The sequence below is a fragment of the Bos grunniens genome, chromosome 4 (assembly GCF_055505025.1).
Source record: "Bos grunniens cultivar Pamir isolate PY7600 chromosome 4, Bosgru_T2T1.0, whole genome shotgun sequence".
NCBI classification, from domain to species: domain Eukaryota; kingdom Metazoa; phylum Chordata; class Mammalia; order Artiodactyla; family Bovidae; genus Bos; species Bos grunniens.
The window spans coordinates 111,868,656-111,892,242 of record NC_141168.1 but is presented as its reverse complement, the minus strand read 5'-3'; the positions used below and the strand labels follow the sequence as shown (position 1 = coordinate 111,892,242).

The 23,587-nt window shown below is 41.7% G+C and overlaps 1 protein-coding gene across 7 annotated transcripts in view; it reads left to right on the top strand.

The window, feature by feature from the left end:
• CDK14 (cyclin dependent kinase 14) overlaps window positions 1-23,587 on the top strand; it is a 662,541-nt gene that overhangs the window by 487,472 nt on the left and 151,482 nt on the right. For all 7 annotated transcript variants that reach the window (XM_086397990.1, XM_086397994.1, XM_086397995.1 and 4 more), the window contains one exon: window positions 21,840-21,888. In XM_086397990.1, the coding sequence (XP_086254116.1) occupies window positions 21,840-21,888 (49 nt within the window). The remainder of the gene's footprint in view (window positions 1-21,839; window positions 21,889-23,587) is intronic.

The following is a 23,587-nucleotide window of genomic DNA, read 5'->3' as shown; positions in this document are numbered from 1 at the left end:
TCCTGGCAATCTTGATTCTAGCTTGTGCTTCTTCCAGCCCAGCGTTTCTCATGATGTACTCTGCATATAAGTTTAATAAGGAGGGTGACAATATACAGCCTTGATGGACTCCTTTTCCTATTTGGAACTAGTCTGTTATTCCATTTCCAGTTCTAACTGTTGTCCAAAGGGATGGTACCATTTGACTGTTATGAGCAATGCATGAGAACTTCTTCACTCCACGGGGTATAGTCAGACTTTTTGATTTTGCCTGTTAGCTGACAAAAAAGTTTTTAATATAGTTTTAATTTGCATGGGTTGAGCATCTTTTCATATTTTTCAGAATCTCTTGTGTTTCCTTTTCTGTGACCAGCTAATCACTTTTGCCCAATTTACAGTTGAGTTATGTGTCCTTTGTCATTTTCTTAATTAATTTCTAGGAATTGTTTATATATTAGAGAAAGTATCCCTTTTTCTGTAAAAAGCTTTTGTATCTCTGGAATTTTTTAAATGATTGTTTCTAACTTTTAACCAATTTTTAAAATAATCCTCATTCACATATCTTACTAGATTTGTATAAATTGTTTTGTCTCAAGAGAAAAGAAATCTGTGTGACTTAGAACAGTACAGTCATTATATTTTTTAAAAAGACCAATTGCTATTATTGATAGATATACGTACAAATTTTTACATATTTTTACATAAATTGGAAAAACCAATTTGTATTTTCAAATGGATTGTTTCATGACTGTCATCTGGATCATGAATAAAGCTTAAAAGCTGAGTCTCTTGAATGTAGCATCTGCTCATTTAATTCCTAATAGGTCTTTTAAAAAATTCATTGATTCATAGTTTATTTCTATAGAATAAGTTAAACTTATTTATTAATGCAACAATATGTGCTGAGCACCATTTGTATGGTTAGCAAGTGGGAAGATTGCAGTGAACAAAACACATAAGACCCTGGTAGGTGGGAGAGATGTATGGTAAGTAAAGTAGATTATGAAGTGGGAGACAGTATACAGAGGGAAACAGAACAACAATGGGTGCAGACAGTTGCAGGGAAGGGAGTGACTTACACTTTTAAATTGTAAACAGAATCAAGGCAGTCATCACTGAAAGGATAATGACTGACTGAGGGGCAGGAAGAGAGAGAAGCAGGCAGGTATTTGAAGGAAGAACTTTCCGGAGAGAACAGCAAGTGCAAAGGTCCTGGGGTGGGAAGGAGGGCGGTGGAAAATGAGGTCAGAGGCAATAGCACTGGGGCAGGTCATAAAGAACCTTGAGGGCCTACTAGGAGACCTTCACCCTTTACTCTGAGCAAGACAGAAAACACAGGGCCATTTTGTACAGGATGGTGCATGACCTGGGTTACATGATGGTAAAATCATATCACACTGGGTCTTGTGCTGAGATTGGCGGCCCATGCAGAATCGGGGAGGTCAGTTAGGAGACCATGATGGAGTCTAGGGGGGAGATGAGGAAATGTGCGTGAATAAGATGGTCTTACTTTCTCAACTGCTCCATTTTAGCTCAGAGCTTAACACGTTTTCCCTTGGAAAGTAGGGCCAAAGTGAAGGAACATTTTGAGAACAATTGTTAAGATATTGAAGGAACAGTTAGATAACAGTTGGGATTTATTCTTTAGTATTTAGCATGAATGTGTCCTCCTCTGCCCTTATATTTATGCAAACACAAAATTCCTTTACCTGTGGTCTCCATAGCAACCAGGCAGCGGGGACAGGCCACAGCTGCAGAAAATAAATAAATATACGTAACACACAGGGGCACATGTGCACACACACGTGCGTGTGTTACATGTAATAAGGAGTCCAACCTTGGAGCTTTCATCATTCGCTTCTCTTTAAATTTCTCTCTAAAGAATTGGGAAGTGAGTCTGTCTTCTTTGAACCTGACTGCCTTCTCATTTCTTTTCCCTCAGCCTCAAGTTCTGTGGTTTATGATCTCCAAATGAGAGGTCTCTCCATATATGAAGTTAACCCTAAAAATGCATGCCAGTATATAGTAGGTATAGACAAATACTGTTTGATTCCACTTGTATGAGGTACCTGCTGCTGCTGCTGTTTAGTCCCTAAGTCGAGTCTGACTCTTTTGCAACCCCATGGACTGTAGCCCACCAGGCTCCTCTGTCTGTGGGATTCTCCAGGCAAAAGTACTGGAGTGGGTTGCCATGTCCTCCCCCAGGGGATCTTCCCGACCCAGGGATTGAACCTGCATCTCTTGCTTGGCAGGCGGCTGTGCCACTGCACCGCCTGGGAAACCCTCCATTTGTACAAGGTACCCGAAATAATCAAATGCATAGAGTCAGAAAGTACACCGGCAGTGCCAGGGGCAGGGAGGGGGAATGGGGGCTTAGTGTTTAATGGGGCCAGAGTTTCAGTTTAGGAAGGTAGAAAATTTAAGAAGTGGATGCTGTTGAAGGCTGCATTAGTGCCACTGAAATGTACACTTAAAGGTGGTTAAAAGAGTGTGTTTTATATTATAATTATTTTATATTTACAAAATATAAATACAAAATATTTATATTTTACCACAATAATAAAAAAAATGAGAGGTCTCTCCCTCTCTGCCTCTCCCTTCAGTCCTCTCTATGTTTCTCTCCCCCCCCTCCACCTTCCCCCCACCTCTCGTACCAGAGTGGCTCCTCTGTCACCATCTCCAGGATGCTTGCTGTGGATCAGCCTCGGAGGTGTGAGGTGACACTCTGGTATTCTTAGCGCTACATTCTGTCACCTTTGATGAGATTCATCACCAGCCAAACCTCATTGTCTATCAAAAGTAAGAGTCCATCGCAAAATGACCACATTTGCCCTTTCGCTTAGTTCACCGTGACTCCCTCCCAGCATGCTTTTGCGTAATGCCCTCTGCTCCATTTCCTTCTGGGACAAGAAGAGTCTTCCCCATCTGGGTCCCAGGACCACTCTGTCCTGCCTGCTTTACATCAGCAGAGGCCACATGACTCATACACCTCTGATGAAGTGATGCTTGGAATTTTGGGATATAAGACAGAGCATTAACATTTTTAAAACACATCTTGTGTATGTTTTGGAGGGATTGATTGGATTTTGTAGAATTGTGGGGCTTCCCAGGTGGCTCAGTGGTAAAGAATCTACCAGCAATGCAGGAGACACAGATTCGACCCCTGAGTCAGGAAGATCCCCTGGAGTAGAAAATGGCAACCTGCTCCAGTATTCTTGGCTGGGAAATCCCTGGACAAAGGAGTCTGGCGGGCTATAGTCCAGGGTGTCACAAAGAGCTGCACTCAACTGAGCTGGAACACTGCCTATCTGAAGATAAAGCTAGGATGCTGGACGTCCTGCCTTGTGTGAGGCAAGCCCACATTTGCCTCACATGACCTGCCAGTCTATAGGGAACAGGCCTGAGAATTGTGGTAATCCCAGATCAGGGCAGAATATAGGTTCTATAGGCAGATTATAGGCATTTGAGGTTCTCCAGACAGGTAGAATCAGGGTGAGGGATTGAGAATTCTGAAAAGATTTTGCAGTTCCCTGCTGTCAAGGAAAACTGCGGGACTCCTTGAGCTGGGAGTGAAAGCGGTGTTTTGGTTGTGCCTTAACTATTGGAGCAAGCTGAACATTACAGCGGAAAGAAATTCCATGGGGCATCTCGCCCTGCTCAGTCTTTCGTCAGGCAAGGAGCCGAGGTCAGAGATATTAAAGGACTTCCCCAAATCACTGTCAGGTGGAAGTAGATCCCAGGAGATCTCAGCCTGGATTTCAATTCAGTGCTCTTTTTTTGCAGAATGAACCATGGGGGATCATGCTTCTGCATCTATATTGTAATTTCTCATTGACTTTCTTCTAATGGACAGTTTCTTGACAATTAGGCTAACAAGAAAATAGCCAGAAAAAAAAAAAAAATAGAAAGATCTGATTTCTGTATTTAGAAGCCACAAACATCACTTTTGTATGAAATAGTTTGGGCCCCAAATAACATGTAGAGTCCATATATGATACTTGTATTCATCTCTTAAATGCTTCCAACACAGGGGGCATTCAGCAACTATTTAATGACCAGTTGTTATTCAGGAGTTTAGAAAAGGAAGCCACTGTAAAATTCAGGGAGAGAAAAATGTTCCTAGACCAGAAGCAATTCAAAATGATGAAATTAGACTGAAATAATTCTATTTTCCTGAATCAAGCAAGGAAACAGAGAATTTCTAAAGCAATTGTACTATTCTGAAGAGAAAGTTATCTAATCCAAGAAGCAGCTTGAGGAAAGTTTGTGAAAGTCTGCAAGAATTTCTTGCAGTGAATGCAGTAAGATAAAAAAAAAAAAAAAAAGAATTAGCTGTTGGAAGCAAATTGCAAGATGATAATATTTTAAACATTCTGTGCCCAAAACTAAGCCCACAGACATACTGACCTTGAAGGCAACAGGCAAGTTTGGATTTAGTTGTACTCAGATTCTGTAATGAGGTAAAAAACTTGTCAGTCCTGCCTATTCACAGGCCGAACTGAAGTCCCCAAACTAAATCGATCCAGACTTCTTAATTCCAGAGGGAAGATGTAAATTACTTCAGGAATAGATACCATGATGATAACACCTTATATTTATGTTGTATTTTAATCAATACTACTTACAAAACATTTCAACATATTATCTCATTTGGTATTTAGAATAACTGAGTGGTTATCATGTTACTTGCTAAGTTACCCTTGGTGGTGGTGGTGGTTTAGTCTCTCAGTCGTGTCCTACTCTTAGTGACCCCATGGACTGTAGCCCACCAGGCTCCGCCATCCATGGAATTTTCCAGACAAGAATACTGGAGTGGGTTGCCGTTTCCTTCTCCAGGGGATCTTCCCAGGGGTCGAACCGAGTCTCCGGCAGCTCTTGCGTTGACAGGTGGAATCCTTTCCCAGTTGAACCACCGGGCAAATTACCTGCTAACGTTACCCTCCATAAGTATGGGTATCTTCTCTGAAACTTGTGCTTCCAATAAATTGTCAACTCCAAACTCCCTCTGTGGATGTTTAGTTTTAAATGTCCAGTCCTTGGTACCTGTTATGGGAACTGCTCAGTTTCATGATTTGCAGCCCAGAGATCTGAAGCCTAAGCCTTTGTTCCCCTCAGGACTTTCCCCTGGTCTTTAAAAAGGTGATGGGAAAGCTGCAAGCAGTAGAAATTGTTCAGTGGGATGTTCAGTGCAGGGAGGCTGAGAGGAGGGCAGTTTCCTGACAGGATGTTGGCCTGCAGAGACCACGCCTGCTGTTAGGGCACAGCTGTGGACATGCGGGGTCATCTTCCTTACTTTTCTCGAAGCTTCCCATCCACTCCCTCCAGCTCACAGAAGTCCTCTGGCGGTTAAATGAGATCATCCATTTTTACATTCTGTTTACCACCTTTTACATACTTACTTTTAAGAAGATTTGAACTAATATAAAGGTGCTTTTAAATTGTTAAGAGCATGTATCTACAAATTAGGATTGTACCATGTATATTGTGTCCTCTACCAGGTATTTCCTTTCCCACTTTATGCTTTTCCTCAAGAATCCCTCTTTATGTCTTTTTTTTTTTTTTTTGAGTGATTGATAGCAAATGTAACAGTCATGGGTTATGTCTAAATATTCAAGGGTGTAACTATGTGACGGTTATAAAGATTGACTTGAAAGATTCTTCTGCAAATCTATAGCCATCATCTCAGATTTTTTATTAATCTGTTTATTATCCATTTTTGGCTGCGCTGGGTCTTCGTTGCTGCCTACGCTCAGGCTTTCTCTGCTTGTGGCGAGCAGCGGCTACTCTGCAGTTGTGGTGGGCAGCCTTCTCACTGTGGTGCCTTCTCTGGTGGGGCTTGTGGGTTCAGTAGATGTGGCATATGGGCTTAGTGGCCCCATGGGCATGTGAAACCTTCCGAGACTTGGGATCAAACCTGTGTCCCCCAAACCTGCATTGGCAGCCAGATTCTTAACCACTGAGCCACCAGGGAAGTCCTATCTCAGATTTTATTGCTAAAACCTTGTGGGTCTGCCTGCCCTAAGGCTCAGGACATTTAAAGCTGTCTCCCTGCACCATCGACCACCACCTTTTTCAATTCTGTGCTTCCTCATCCCAGTAAATGCCACTACAGTCCCACAGTGAAAAAGCCAGTTAATTAGTATATTTATGGGGTACATGAACTTTACAGAGCAGAGGAAGTTAAACAGTGTTAAACGTGACCAGAAGGGTACACTGTCTGGACATTCGGACTTTCTGATCCTGGCCCTCGTGCTGTGAGTCACAGGCGGCTGCGAGCAGGGGAGAAAATGCTGGAGCCAAGAGCTCACATTTCAATCAGCAAGAGCCAGATGCTCCAGACACTCTCATGTACTCGGATTCTTAACAAGTGCTCCCTGGGTGCCAGGCAGCCTTGGAGGTGCCGAAGACACAGTTGCGAACAAAGCAGATAAGCCCGTGGTTTATGAGGCGTCCGTGCCAGAGGGGAGACAGGTAGTAGACGAATTACAAGTCAGCGCGAATGGAGCAGCAGGGGTGGGTTCCTGACGGCCAAGGTGAAGAGCTAGGATTTTTACTCGAAGTGCAAAAGGAATCAGTGAAGGGTTTTTGAGCAGAGGAGGAAACTGATATTGTATATTTTCTGAAGGACCTGCTGGCTACAAAAAGTCACGAACCTGTTTCAGAGATGGAAAGGGGCTTCATCTCAAGTGTGAACTCTTCTTGATTGATAGTTTCTGCCCACGACTCTGGGCTGAGAAAGGTGCATAATAGCAAATCCAGGCTCAGGGAGTAATTATTTTCACACCAGTTATCTTATGGACTCTGTGGGAGAGGGAGAGGGTGGGAAGATTTGGGAGAATGACAGTGAAACATGTAAAATATCATGTAAGAAACGAGTTGCCAGTCCAGGTTCAATGCACGATACTGGATGCTTGGGGCTAGTGCACTGGGACGACCCAGAGGGATGGTATGGGGAGGCAGGAGGGAGGAGGGTTCAGGATGGGGAACACATGTATACCTGTGGCGGATTCATTTTGATATTTGGCAAAACTAATACAATTATGTAAAGTTTTAAAATAAAATAAAATTAAAAAAAAAAAAAAAAGTGATGCCATAGACATGGGCTGTAGGCTTTTCCCCATAGGTCTGTTTATAACTGACCAAGGATTTGATATGCAGAAAAAAAAAAAAGTCATACATATGGCCAACACTATAAAATAAAAATTTTAAATAGCCAAAAATCATGATAATTACTGAAAATGTAAACTAATAATTCAGCTCTTCCCGCACAGGCAAACCTGTTGGGGGGAGATATCTTTATAAATTGTAGAAATTCATTTCAGTGCAAGGAAGGGTCTGTCTATACAGACTTTCTGGGTATCTGCTTGAAGAATTTCCCATTTATCTTCACTAGAGGGCATCCATAATGAGGGAGACAAACATTGTCCAGGAAATGCCAGAGAAAATATAGTGAGATTACATGTAGTGAAATTCTTCTGATAATAATTGTGTGCATGCATGCTCAGTCACTTCAGTCATGTCTGACTCTTCTTGACTCCTTGGACTGTAACCCACCAGGCTCCTCTGTCCCTGCAATTCTCCAGGCAAGAATAATGGAGTGGATTGCCATGCCCTCCTCCATCTCCCCGAGCAAGGATCAAACCTGAGTCTCTTATATCTCCTGCAATGGCACTTTACCACTAATGCCACCTGGGAAACCCCTTGATAATGACTATGGAACAATAACTCTTTTGCTAATGTATAGGTGGAAGGAAAAGAGCTTGTTTGTTTTTTTTATTTAAGATTTTCGGTTCAGTTCAGTTCAGTCACTCAGTCGTGTCCGACTCTTTGCGACCCCATGAACTGCAGCACGCCAGGCCTCCCTGTCCATCACCAACTCCCAGAGTTCACTCAGACTCACGGCCATCGAGTCAGTGATGTCATCTAGACATCTCATCCTCTGTCATCCCCTTCTCCTCCTGCCCCCAATCCCTCCCAGCATCAGAGTCTTTTCCAATGAGTCAACTCTTCGCATGAAGTGGCCAAAGTACTACAGTTTCAGCTTTAGCATCATTCCTTCCAAAGAAATCCCAGGGCTGATCTCCTTCAGAATGGACTGGTTCGATCTCCTTTCAGTCCAAGGGACTCTCAAGAGTCTTCTCCAACACCACAGTTCAAAAGCATCAATTCTTCGGCACTCAGCTTTCTTTACAGTCCCACTCTCACATCCATACATGACCACTGGAAAAACCATAGCCTTGACTAGACAGACCTTTGTTGGCAAAATAATGTCTCTGCTTTTCAATATGCTATCTAGGTTGGTCATAAATTCTCTTCCAAGCAGTAAGCGTCTTTTAACTTCATGGCTGCAGTCACCATCTGCAGTGATTTTGGAGCCCCCCAAAATAAGTCTGACACTGTTTCCACTGTTTCCCCATCTATTTGCCATGAAGTGATGGGACCAGATGCCATGATCTTCGTTTTCCGAATGTTGAGTTTTAAGCCAACATTTTCACTGTCCTCTTTCACCTTCATCAAGAGGCTTTTTAGTTCCTCTTCACTTTCTGCCATAAGGGTGGTGTCATCTGCATATCTGAAGTTATTGATATTTCTCCCGGCAATCTTGATTCCAGCTTGTGCTTCCTCCAGCCCAGCGTTTCTCATGATGTACTCTGCATAGAAGTTAAATAAGGAGGGTGACAATATACAGCCTTGACGTACTCCTTTTCCTATTTGGAATCAGTCTGCTGTTCCATGTCCAGTTCTAATGGTTGCTTCCTGATCTGCATACAGATTTCTCAAGAGGCAGGTCAGGAGGTCAGGTATTCCCATCTCTTTCAGAATTTTCCACAGTTTATTGTGATCCACACAGTCAAAGGCTTTGGCATAGTCAATAAAGCAGAAATAGATGTTTTTCTGGAACTCTCTTGCTTTTTCCATGATCCAGCATATGTTGGCAATTTGATCTCTGGTTCCTCTGCCTTTTCTAAAACCAGCTTCAACAACTGGAAGTTCATGGTTCAAGTATTGCTGAAGCCTGGCTTGGAGAATTTTAAGCATTACCTTACTAGCGTGTGAGATGAGTGCAATTGTGCGGTAGTTTGAGCATTCTTTGGCATTGCCTTTCTTTGGGATTGGAATGAAAACTGACCTTTTCCAGTCCTATGGCCACCGCTGAGTTTTCCAAATTTGCTGGCATATTGAGTGCAGCACTTTCACAGCATCATCTCTCAGGATTTGGAACAGCTCAACTGGAATTCCATCACCTCCACTAGCTTTGTCCATAGTGATTCTAAGGCCCACTTGACTTCACAGTCCAGGATGTCTGGCTCTAGGTCAGTGATCACACCATCGTGATTATCTGGGTCATGAAGATCTTTTTTGTACAGTTCTTCTGTGTATTCTTGCCATCTCTTCTTAATATCTTCTGCTTCTGTTAGGTCCATACCATTTCTGTCCTTTATCGAGCCCATCTTTGCATGAAATGTTCCTTTGGTATCTCTGATTTTCTTGAAGAGATCTCTAGTCTTTCCCATTCTGTTGTTTTCCTCTATTTCTTTGCATTGATCACTGAGGAAGGCTTTCTTATCTCTTCTTGCTATTCTTAGGAACTCTGCATTCAGATGCTTATATCTTTCCTTTGCCCCTTTGCTTTTTGCTTCTCTGCTTTTCACAGCTATTTGTAAGGCCTCCCCAGACAGCCATTTTGCTTTTTTGCATTTCTTTTCCATGGGGATGGTCTTGATCCCTGTCTCCTGTACAATGTCACGAACCTCATTCCATAGCTCATCAGGCACTCTATCTATCAGATCTAGGCCCTTAAATCTATTTCTCACTTCCACTGTATAATCATAACGGATTTGATTTAGGTCATATCTGAATGGTCTAGTGGTTTTCCCTACTTTCTTCAATTTAAGTCTGAATTTGGCAATAAGGAGTTCATGGTCTGAGCCACAGTCAGCTCCTGGTCTTGTTTTTGCTGACTGTATAGAGCTTCTCCATCTTTGGCTGCAAAGAATATAATCAATCTGATTTTGGTGTTGACCATCTCGTGATGTCCATGTATAGAGTCTTCTCTTGTGTTGTTGGAAGAGGGTGTTTGCTATGACCAGTGCATTTTCTTGGCAAAACTCTATTAGTCTTTGCCCTGCTTCATTCCGTATTCCAAGGCCAAATTTGCCTGTTACTCCAGCTGTTTCTTGACTTCCTACTTTTGCATTCCAGTCCCCTATAATGAAAAGGACATCTTTTTGGGGTGTTAGTTCTAAAAGATCTTGTAGGTCTCCATAGAACCGTTCAACTTCAGCTTCTTCAGCGTTACTGTTTGGGGCATAGACTTGGATTACTGTGATATTGAATGGTTTGCCTTGGAAAGGAACAGAGATCATTCTGTCGTTTTTGAGATTGCATCCAAGTACTTCATTTCGGACTCTTTTGTTGACCGTGATGGCCACTCCATTTCTTCTGAGGGATTCCTGCCCGCAGTAGTAGATATAATGGTCATCTGAGTTAAATTGACCCATTCCAGTCCATTTCAGTTCGCTGATTCCTAGAATGTCGACATTCACTCTTGCCATCTCTTGTTTGACCACTTCCAATTTGCCTTGATTCATGGACCTGACATTCCAGGTTCCTACGCAATATTGCTCTTTACAGCATCAGACCTTGCTTCTATCACCAGTCACATCCACAGCTGGGTATTGTTTTTGCTTTGGCTCCATCCCTTCATTCTTTCTGGAGTTATTTCTCCACTGATCTCCAGTAGCATATTGGGCACCTACTGACCTGGGGAGTTTCTCTTTCAGTATCCTATGCACAGCCTCCCCCCTTATCAAGATCCCCGACCAGGGTGGTGCATTTGTTCAGCTGATAAACCTACATCATTATACCTCGGAGTTCATGATTGAGGGTTTTGCTTTTGGTGCTGTATATTATGTGGGTTTGGACAGATGTATCAGGACACATGTTTACCATGCAGAGTAATTTCACACTCTTGAAACAATCCTGTGTCCTCCCCTCATTCATCCCTTCCTCCCCACTAGCCCCTGGCAACCAGTGATCTTTTTATCGTCTCTAGTTTTTTGCCTTTTCCAGAAGGTCTTATAGTTGGAAGTGTGCATGTTTTTTAACTGCTAGTTAAAGGAACTTCGATCCGCTGGTGCTGCTGTCAGCATTGTGCATTGCTGAGGTCAAACTTCAAGTCTCTTCCAATGGAGACATACAGAGATGTCATGGTGTCATGGCTGCGAGCCTTGACTCCACATCCAGACCACCTGGGTTCAGATCCCAGCTCTGCTGCTTGTGAGCTATGTGACACAGACAAGGTGCCCAGTGTCTCAGTGCCTCGGTTTCTCTGTGTGTCAAATGAAGAAGATCTTATCCCCTCGCCCACAGTGTTGTTATGTGGACTAAATCAAGTTACAGACCAATAGGACACAGGACATGTGTGCTAAATATCAAATAGGAGGCTTGGATCACCCAGCTCTTTGGTAACAAGCGATAAACCAGGAGCTGAATCCTGGTTCAGCCTCTGCCACTTGCCTGTATCATGACCTCAGGCAACTCAACCTTTCTAACCTCAGTTTAGTCATTGGTAGAAAGAAGTGATCAGACCACAGTATGTCCCCTACATACGAACGCATTCTATTCGGAGAGTGTGTTCTAAATCCAGTTTGTTCATGAAGCCCAACAAAGTTAGCCTAGGTACCAAGCTAACACAATCGGATATAGAGTACTGTACTGTTATAGGTTTATAAGACTTTTCACATAAATAATACATAAAAAGCAAACAATAATGAAAACATTTTTAATCTTAGACTATAATACCTTGGAAAGTACAGTAGTGCAGTATACAACAGCTGACATACAGGGGCTGCCATCGAGTGAACAGGCAGGAAGACTGACTGGAGGAAGGGGAGGAGGGGGAGGCGGTGGGGCTGAAGGACTGTCAGCAGGAGGAGACGGGGCAAGCTGCAGCTTCACTCACACCTGACATCCCTTGCTGCAGCCAGACACACATTCATATCTTTGAAAGTTCGCACCTTGAAGGTTCATATGTAGGGGACCTGCGGTACTGATGGCTCACATTTCCCCTCGAAGGTGCCGTCTTCCTGATCTCCTTCTCCCTGTGGAGAGTTTGCATGGAGGCATGGTGGGGATGCATGGAGACTGAGACACAAAATCTTTCTTCTCCTTTCTTCTCTGGGAGCTATAAGGATTCCATCTCATTGGTGACTAGTACACTTTGTGATAAATGCCCAACAGATTAAACTGGCAAGAGAAGTGTCCTGTAAGTTTTAGGTTGAGAAAGGTGTGGCTGGTGTGAAGACCTCAGCTGGGAATATGCACACACAAACCCATATCTGTATGTTTATCTGTTAGGAAAACCAAATGCCATAGGAAGTAAGAATGTTTAACGAATAGAGTAGATGTTTGTTTCTAGAAGTTGCTCAGAGATTGTTCTTTTTTTCTCCGTTTAATTAATTTATGTATCTGGGCTGTGCTGGGTCTTCACTGCTCTGTGCAGGGTTTTCTCCAGCTGCGGTGTGCAGTTTTCTCCTTGTGGAGGCTTCTCTTGTGTTGTGGAGCTCAGGCTTTAGTAGCTGCAGAGCATGAGCTCAGTACTTGAGGCTCCGGGGCTGTAGAGCACAGTCTCAATTGTCGTGGCACACGGGCTTAGTTGCTGTGCAGCATGTGGGATCTTCCTGGGCCAGGGATCGAACCCCTGTCTCCTGCATTTGCAGGTGGATTCTTTACCACTGAGTCACCAGGGAAGCCCAGAGATTGCTCTCTGAAAACACACACTGTTGGTAATGAAAGGATGATTTGCTGCAGCCAGGTCACGGCAGGACGTTTCAGTCCCCTGTTTCCAGGACTGAAGATGGCTACTCGGCCTTTGCAGGAAACCCCTCTGGGTTTTGCAACAGGGCAGTATGATTCTGTTCTGAGTTAACGTGTCACATCAGAGCCTCTCGCTGGTAACGCTGGGGCTGTGTCAGATCACAGCCAGTATATATTTGGGGGATAGCAAGTGTTTTAAAGCTGTGAGTTGCAGTTGTGCAGACACACGAACTTTTCTAAAATGCCTTTTTGGATTACTGTGCTTTTTTGGAACTGAGACATCTAAAAATCCCTGTATTTTGGAACAAGTGTAACCCTCTCTGGGATAGACTCTCATCTGCCTGCTTGAATGCCTGTTCAGTCCCTCAGGTGTGTCCGATTCTTGGCGACCCTGCGGACTGTAGCCCGCCAGGCCCCTCTGTCCATGGGATTCTCCAGGCAAGAACACTGGAGTGGGCTGCCGAGCCCTCCTCCAGGGGATCTTCCCCAGGGATCAAACCCAGGTCTCCTGAGTCTCTTATATTGGCAGGCAGATTCTTTACCACTGAGCCACTTGGGAAGCCCCAAACTCTCATCTGTTATGCATGAACTCTTACTTCCGGTCTGAGGACTATAGATATTTTAGATCCAACTTTTCTATATCTTGGCCAGAATATCAGCTGAAACATTGACCACTGGCTTGGTTTTCCTAATAACTATAAGAAAGTCAATTTTGCATACAGATTCTTTTGAACGCCTGTAAATAGAATTTTCTCCTATGGATGGCCCCTTGACGCTGGCTTCCATGAGTCACTGTAGGCTGTGGATGACCTTGTAGGTTTTGTGCGCTGATTTCCCAGAGTGCCTGGCAAACAGTATGTACATGAGAAGTATTTGTAGAGCGAGTGAGAGAATGAGGACTACTCATGTCTTCTAAAGGATTCATGGCTATAATCTGCCACATAAGCAATTAGAGGGATAGTTGGGAACATCAGAGAGTGATCCGTGACTTTGTTTACTGTTCATCCTTGCAGAGGACTGGACCCTTTTTGCTCCACTGAAACTGTCTTGAGACAGGCATCAGGTTCAATACCTGAGCCAGATGATAGCTCGGCCACAGCTCTTGGCTTCAGTCGTTACTACTTTCTGACAGGCTCAGGAGGCAAGACTAAATGCATTTGTTAAAATGCAAAATAACCCTAACGAATGGAAATTTTGAATAGATGAATATATGGTTTAGAGGCATTCATTATAAAGTACATCTAACATTTCCTAGGGCATTTTGGACGTACTCATTTTTATATTGATTTACAGTTATTCCAGGATATTATTTAAAAATTCACTGCTATTAAATCCAAAAAAAGAAAGAGAAGTGTTCTTAAAAATCCTGGATTAGCCTTCCAAGTCCCTTGAACATTATTGGAGTTTTTAGTTGGTTGGTTTTTTGACTACTTATTTATAAGTTTTCCCATTGTTGAAGTTAAAACCATAGCGGTGTCTTATGAGATCCAAAAAATACGCTGGTGAGAAGGACATACGGAAAATAAAAATTAAAAGTACCCTCCTAGAGTATACAGTATGTACATATAAGCAAATGGGAAAATTCCAGTTTAGGTTTTATTTGTTTTCTCACTGCCTCAAGGCATTCAGGTTTAGTTCTTTTTCTTCCCCTTGCTCTTTGCTCTCTTATTTTTAATTAAATTAAATTTTTTATTTAGAGCATACTTGCTTTACAATGTTGTGTTAGTTTCTGCTGTACAGCAACATGATTTGACCATATGTTTACGTATATACCTTCCCTCTTGAGGCTCCTTCCCACCGCCTCCCATTTCACCCCTCGAGGTCATCACAGGGCGCCGAGGTCATCACAGGGCGCCAAGGGCATCACAGGGCGCCGAGGGCATCACACGGCACCAAGCTGAGCTCACTGGGCTATACGGCAGTTTCCCACTAGCTATCTGTTTTGCACATGGGAGTGTATATATGTCAGTGCGACTCTCTGAATTCATCCCACCCTCTCCTTCCTACCCTATGTCCACAAGTCCATTCTTTATGTCTGCATCTCAGATGTAGCTCTTTTAAGCTGGTAAAGTTCAGAATGTATAGCATTGTTCACCAGTATTTTCCCATGAAATTGCAGCGAATCACTGCCTATAAGCATGGCGGTGTGAGCAAAACCTTTCCAGCCTCTGTCCCCCACCCCCATCACATCGCAGAACAAGCTATTTCTTCTCTCTGAGCTCTCCTCCCTGGCTCCCTGCTGGGTGCAACCATCCTCTGCCGTCCCTGCAATAAGAGGAGAAGGTGAAAATCAGCCTGCAGGTTTAAATTAATTGCACTTCTCAGTTACACTGTGAGTTAGCCAGTGCTTTAAATCACCGCATTCTAAACTTCTAGTTTAAACATAATTGAAAAGAGAAAGCTGGCGTTAAAGTAGTGACAGAATAAACCTAACTAAAGGAGAACAGTGTGAGGCACTCCTAATCAAATACTGGAATAATCTGAAAATCGATCATAAGCAGTTGACTGTTTTATTAAATACACCTCTTCCTGATTTGGGACACTAATTTAAGCCCCTTTTTGTTTTCAAAACTTACCTAGTGAATTAGGTTGCTTTCATGCTAATGGAACATTATTTTTACTTATGATGCAATTGTTTTCAAAATAGAATTTAAAACGTCTAATTCTAAACGTTATCAGAAAATGTTGGAAATAGCTCTGTTTGAAATTGTGTGCTTTGACAGTTAAGATCTGAACAATGTTAATGCAAGAGATCAGGTCTTGTGTGTTCCCGGCACTAGCTTCAGATATTTGAGTTTATCCTGTCTTCATTTGGAAAAGAAAACAGATGCAGTTAGTGGCGCTGCCTCTGGGCTCCCAGGGGACTGTGTCCATATCCACAGTGAAGCACTTTTCACCCTGTGTTGGTAATTCTGTATTTACTCTGCTGGGCCACCGAATTATAAGCAGGATGTCCTCATTTCTGTGTGCCCGTGGTGCATGGAGTGCCTGGCGTACGAGCCAGTGGCAGGTGACATTTGCTAGAAGAATTTAGAATTTGACGTCCCTTGTATGTGGAATCTAAAAAGAAATGAGACAGATGAACTTAGGAAACACACAGAGACTCACAGACAAAGAATGAACTTACAGTTGCTGGTGGGAGGGATGGGGGAGGCGATAGTTAGGGAGGTAGGGATGGATTATACACACTGCTGTATTTAAAATGGATAACCAGCAGGTCCTGCGTAGAGCACAGGGAACTCTGCTCAGTGTTACCTGGCATCCGGATGGGAGGGGAGTTTGGGGGGGAATGGGTACATGTGTATGCATGGCTGAGGCCCTTCGCTGTTCACCTGAATCTATCACAGCATTGTTAATCAGCTGTATCCCAATACAAAATAAAAAGTAAAAAAAAAAAGAGTTCATGTGAGTAGTGACGGAAAGTAAAGGAGGAAGAGTTTGTTATTTTTTCCACTTTCATGTGGCATGTTTTGCTATCAATTTTGGCTCTTTTATGCATAGCTAAAACTGATGTATTTCTGAAAAAACATTTTCTATTAGCATATCCTGTCAAACTCTAAATAGAGGCAATCCTTAGAGCTCATATTTGTGTGAAGTCCTTAATTGCTAAGAATGATAATTTATTAGGAAATGCAAGATTGTATTAATGTTATCTGGAATGGAATTCTTCTTCCTTCCTGAAATGATAGCAAATTATTAAAATTGCATGTGGGGAGTACAAAGTCAAGGAGATCAAATTTGTATTACAAGGACATTTGAGGTAATTAATTTTTTAAATATATCTTGCTTTTAAAATACCAGACTATATTTATTATACATAATAGTAATTTTTCTAAACCTCCATAAAAAGCTATTCTTGCCATTTCTCCTTTCTTTGTCAGTTAATTCTCAAACCTAGAATACGGCTTTACGTTTCTGTTCTACACCAACTGACTGAATTATGTTGGGTCTTATGTAATGCAGTCTAGTAGAGAATAAATGCAAATGTTACACATTCTTGTGAATCAAATAAGTACATAATTGCTGGTGAGCGCTTTTGCCTGTAGCTTTAAAACAGTGACTGTTTGTAATCAGGGCTACTCCTCAGCTGGTGCACACCACTGAAGCATAATGGCTAGTTTCTGTACTGATTGGTCCAAGCCTTGCAGAGTATCAAATATTTTGACAACTACCTCTGCTTAAAAGATGACTGAAACCCATGCAAATGTCAAATAGTTTCTGAGTCATCATGGGAGTATTAATGCATTCTCAGAGTAATATTACCTGATGCGAAGAGCTGACTCATTGGAAAAGACCCTGATGCTGGGAAAGATTGAGGGCAGGAGGAGAAGGGGATGACAGAGGACGAGATGGTTGGATGGCATCACTGACTCGATGGACATGAGTTTGGGTAAACTCGGGGAGTTGGTGATGGACAGGGAGGCCTGGCGTGCTGTGGTTCATGGGGTCGCAAAGAGTCGGTCATGAGTGAGCGACTGAACTGAACTGATGAAATTCCAGATCTTTGAAACATGGAAATTGGAGAGTGATAAGTGCTGCACGAGCCACCCCAACGCCTACCTTTCTGTCACCCCATGTCCAGTTCATCAGCACATCTTACTTGCTCTACCTTGAAAATGTTTTCAGCTTGTCTTCTCCCTCTGCGTTCACTCTGTTGCCATAGCCCGTGTCGTGTCCTGTCTCTCCTAGACTGTTGTGATAACCTTTATCGATCTCCCAGCTTCCGTCTTTGCCTCCAATGGTAGTGTATTCAAACAGAGGCCAGAGTGAACCTTTAAAAAAAATTCTAAATCACAAGCTAAAGGCCACAGAATCTGCGTGAGCCAGCCCTCCACCCATCTTCCCAGGCTGCCTGCTCCAGCCACTCTGTTCTTCCAGGTTCACATCCCCTCCTGGAATATGAGCGGCTTGCAGGCAAGAAGGTCTTCTCTTTGGTTCTCTCCCATATCTTCCATTCCAAGAAGTATATTGGCACACAGTAGTTGCTCAGTGAATAGAAGTTGAATGAATGAATCACTGCACAGATTTCTAGTCATTTCTTTTGAATAAACTCTGTATTTAGAGATAGGAAGCTGAGTATGTTCTTAAATTTCTTTTTGTTCTTTTTATCTAACAGTGTTGTTACATGTGAAACATACCAAAGCAAAAGCAATATAAATCATTTGGATTCTCTTCTTAAAAACTTATAATTCAAAGCGGATAACATCAACAAAAGGTACCAACTAATATAAAGCAGAATTAAGTCTATTAAGTATTAAATTATGAAAAAGAAATGAGATCAATATGAAAAAGAAATCACTTAATTCTACTGTATGCACAAATCCTTTCTAAATGGAAAGATTTTAAAAAATAAACATTTTTTAATGATAAACATTATCAAAGTACACTTTTTCCTATATTTTATATTAAAAGCTATGTTTGGTGGATGCTTAGTCACTAAGTTGTGATCAACTCTTGCGACCCCATGGACTATAGCCCTCCAGGCTCCTCTGTCCATGGGATTACCTAGGCAAGAAACTGGAGTGGGTTGCCATTTCCTTCTCCAGGGGATCTTCCTGATCCAGAGATTGAACTCTGGTCTCTAGCATTGCAGGCAGTCTACTGCATTGAAGGCAGATTCTTTACCAAATGTGCCACCAGGGAAGTCCTTAAAAGCTAAGTTTAAGAGACACTGGCGTGTCTCACACGCTAGCAAAGTAATGCTCAAAATTCTCCAAGCCAGGCTTCAGTAATACATGAACCGTGAACTTCCAGATGTTCAAGCTGGTTTTAGAAAAGGCAGAGGAACCAGAGACCAAATTGCCAACATCCACTGGATCATCGGAAAAGCAAGAGAGCTCCAGAAAAACATCTATTTCTGCTTTATTGACTATGCCAAAGCCTTTGACTGTGTGGGTCACAATAAACTGTGGAAAATTCTGAAAGAGATGGGAATACCAGACCACCTGATCTGCCTCTTGAGAAACCTGTATGCAGGTCCGGAAGCAACAGTTAGAACTGGACATGGAACAACAGACTGGTTCCAAATAGGAAAAGGAGTACGTCAAGGCTGTATATTGTCACCCTGCTTATTTAACTTCTATGCAGAGTACATCATGAGAAACGCTGGGCTGGAGGAAGCACAAGCTGGAATCAAGATTGCCAGGAGAAATATCAATAACCTCAGATATGCAGATGACACCACCCTTATGGCAAAAAGTGAAGAAGAACTAAAGAGCCTCTTGATGAAAGTGAAAGAGAAGAGTGAAAAAGTTGGCTTAAAGCTCAACATTCAGAAAACAAAGATCATGGCATTTGGTCCTATAACTTCATGGGAAATAGATGGGGAAACAGTGGAAACAGTGACAGACTTTATTTTGGGGGGCTCCAAAATCACTGCGCAGCCATGAAATTAAAAGACGCTTACTCCTTGGAAGGAAAGTTATGACCAACCTAGACAGCATATTAAAAAGCAGAGACATTACTTTGCCAACAAAGGTCCGTCTTGTCAAGGCTCTGGTTTTTCCAGTAGTCATGTATGGATGTGAGAGTTGGACCATAAAGAAAGCTGAGAGCCAAAGTATTGATGCTTTTGAACTGTGGTGTTGGAGAAGACTCTTGAGAGTCCCTTGGACTGCAAGGAGATCCAGTCAGTCCATCCTAAAGGAGATCAGTCCTGGGTGTTCTTTGGAAGGACTGATGTTGAAGCTGAAACTCCAACACTTTGGCCACCTGATGCGAAGAGCTGACTCATTGGAAAAGACCCTGATGCTGGGAGGCATTGAGGACAGGAGGAGAAGGGGACGACAGAGGATGAGATGGTTGGATGGCATCACCGACTCAGTGGACATGGGTTTGGGTGCACTCCGGGAGTTGGTGATGGACAGGGAGGCCTGGCATGCTGCGATTCATGGGGTCACAAATAGTCAGATATGACTGAGCGACTGAACTGAACTGAGCGTGTGTAAGTTAAATAAATAACAAGGATGTATTGTACAGCACAGAGAGATATAGCCATTATTTTGTAATAACTTTAAATGACATGTAATCTATAAAAATATTGAATCCCTATGTTTTACACCTGAAACTTCTATAGTATTGTAAATCACTGTTCTTCAATGAAAAAAAAGTTGTTTGATAAATATTCTTGTGCATATATTTTTGTTCACTTGACTTTTACGTTCAATTCACTTTTTGGGTAAATTCCTATAGGTAAAATTGCATAATCAAAAAATATTTTAAATAAATGGAAAGATACAATATATTTTTATATACAAAAATTATATATCAGCCTTTTCAGATAAATACATATTTCAATGAAACTCCACACAGGTTTCCAGTGGGATCTTTGTTTATTTTGTTGATTGACTGTTTTATTTGAAATTCACCTTCCTTCGCCACCCAACCCAAAGTGTCCCTCGCACTCTACATCAGACCTCCATGTTTTATTTGGTAGAACACCGTCTTTTCCCTCAACTATATTGGGTTATAACTGACAGCACTGTGTAAGTCTGATATATACAACACAGTTATTTTATATGTGAATATATTACAAAATGCTGCCGTAAGTTTGGTTAACACAGCCATTACTTCACATAGTTTCAATTTTTTATTTTGTAGTGAGAGCTTTAAAAATCTACTGTCTTGGCAACTTTCAAGTAAATATGCAATGCAGTATTGTTAACTATAGTCACCACGCTTTACATAACAGCCCCAGAACCTATTCATCTTATAACTGGAAGTTCATACCCTTTGACTGCTTCCATCTCTTTGCCCATCTCCAGCCTACACCTCAGCCAGAGCTGTGGTCTGCTCTCTGCTTCCACGAGTTTAAGTATTTCTTTAGATTCCACACAGAAGACAGATCGTGCAGTTTCTGTCTTTGTCTGACTTATTTTGCTTAGCATGCTGCTGCTGCTGCTGAGTCGCTTCAGTCGTGTCCAACTCTGTGCAACCCCATAGACAGCAGCCCACCAGGCTCCCCCATCCCTGGGATTCTCCAGGCAAGAACACTGGAGTGGGTTGCCATTTCCTTCTCCAATGCATGAAAGTGAAAAGTGAAAATGAAGTCGCTCAGTCGTGTCCGACTCTTAGCGACCCCATGGACTGCAGCCCACCAGGCTCCTCCGTCCATGGGACTTTCCAGGCAAGAGTAGTGGAGTGGGGTGCCATATGACCTCATGTTCTAGAGAATATACAAACATTCCAAGTCCTGCACTACAACAAGAATAAAGGGAGTCCTTAAAGTAGAAGAAAAGGACCCCAGACAAAAATGTGGAAACGTAGGAAGAAATGAAGAACCCAGGAATGAACTAACATGGATGGACTTGGAAGGCATTATGCTATGTGAAATAAGACAGAGAACAACAAATGCTGTATCACTTATATGTGGGATCTAAAAAAATACAACAAACTAGTGAAAATAACCAAAAAGAAGCAGACAGATGGATACAGAGAACAAACTGGTGTTTACCAGTGGGGTAGGGGGTGGAGGAGCAGTGTAGAGATGGGGAATTGGAGGCACAAACTGCTGGGTATAAGATAGGCTCAAGAATGTATCATAGAAACGGGAATACAGCCAATATTTTGTAATAATTGTAAATGGAAAGTAACCTTTAAAAACTGTATAAAAATTTTTTAATTAAAAATAAACATTTTAAAATGTTAAAAAAAAAAAGAGACGTCTTCATTGAGAAAACAGCAGGTTTCACTGGACTGGTGTGTCAGTATTCTTCTATAAATGTACCTATAGTTTGCAGGTTTGGAACTTGTATTTCTTTTTTCAACCCAGTTAAAACTTATTCTAAGAGAGAATTACTAGGAAGCCGGGTTATGAAACAAGCCACTCTAGACAAAAGAAAACAATCTTTCGTTGCTTAAAGTGTTAAGCTCTTCTTGGTTGACTCTTTATAACTGTTTAATCTGAGGTGAAGACCTAGTTTGTCTAGCATAACTATGGCTAAATCCAACAGTAACATTTTAAAAGTTTTTTTTTTTTAAGCATACTGTCAATATGGACATTTGAAATAAAGACTGTTTATCATTTTTCTTTTTTATTTCAGAACGCTTTACCCTGTACAGCTCTAAAAACCTTAGACAAGCATGGAATAAGTAAGTTTTTAATGCAGATTATGCTTTCTCTTTCTCTCTCTTAATTTTTGAAACTCTCCTGATAAGTTTCTCATGACATTCTTTCATTTGTTCACCCAATTATCTATTCATCCATTCGTTTCGCCACTAGACAGTTATTTAGTCCTATTCGCCAGCCCCTGTTTCACCTGAGCCAACACTCTTCTATGAGCAGAGTGAGGTTGTATTCATTGCTTTAGAGTTGTTAATTTTGAAATTCACTGTGCTGTCTCTTCTTCTAACTAGATTCCAAGAAATGTTTTAGCATCCTAAAATGATGTTTCTTAAGTACAATATATCCACTGACTTTCTGATCTGATTAATGTTGGTGACCACCTTTGAGCTAGATGAAACTGATCTTTCAAATGTTTTCAGTTTACCTAATTTTTTTTCCCCTGAGCCTTAATGGGAAGCTAAGTACATGTGCCACTTGGAGTATATGTACACTGTTGATTTAATTTCTATTCTGTAATCACACCTTGTTGAAATTGTTTTATTGATTGGTTTCAAAATCTGGTGACGTCTGATGATCTGAGTGTCTCAAGTGATTCAGGGATTTTGGTTGTTTGTTTTTTTTTTTTTGTAAGCCAGACTGCTAGTAAATCTTTGAAAGTTAGGAAGCAGAGTAATTGAGTCACTCCCATTTGATTGTGAGCATCACATCTCAAGAATTATGTTGGGGGAAAAGGTAACTGGTTCTGCTTTGATTAAGTTAACTATTATTTGTCATAACAAAATTTTGTCTACAGGGAATTTAGTGTTATTGTCTCCCTTTTTACCCTTTTGACATGTTTAATTTTATATGTCATCAATTATGGAAAAAAATAGAAACTTTTTATAATAAAAATGCCTTTAATCAATGATGTCAGTAGATAACATCAGACAGCTTATTATGAGGAACTCATGAAATGAATACATTAAATTCTTCAGTGGATTCTTTGAAAGATTTGGCAGTTTATTTTGATTAAATTCATACTTAGAAGAACACACCATATAATTATTTTTGTCTAACACAGAACTTCACATTTCCCATTTGAAAGGTCAGTTCTTAATATCTACAGAATCTCCCCTGGGCAGCACGCCCTCAGCTGGGTGGGGACATTCTGTGTGTGTTCCTCACCCTTTTAACTTCCTCCACCCTAACTTCACTGATCAGTGGTCTAACATATTTTAATTAAGTGCTTTCATATACCAGGTACTATCTTCAGTATACAGTTCCTGTTTTAATTAAATCATCAAACACGTTTCTCATAACTGCTCAATAGTTTTGACCAACCTGGTATCCACTTTATGAAACAATTCTTGATAAAGCAGTTGAATCTCCTAACTCCATCTCTGAAGTAACAGAAAAACTGGCGGATCTATACAGAGTAGCGTTTGTGGAGAACAGCCTTCGGTTTAGCTAACCCTCCATTTCCTTCCTTCAGAGGGACAGAGCTGAAATGACTTACAAATGGCCCAGGAAAATAAATGGCAATTTTTACCCACTTAGAGTAGCTGAGAAAGGACAGGGCAGGGAGACCTCAAGATTTTCTTGGATGTGTTTGTTCTGTTATCCTTGGTGTTACAAAGTGGCTGTAACAACTCAGCAGCATTTCTTCAAATGACAGTGTCCCGAACCAAAGCAGGAAGCAAAGTAGACAGCAGTAAGGGAACTTTCTCCCCATCCTGCTCGTATCAG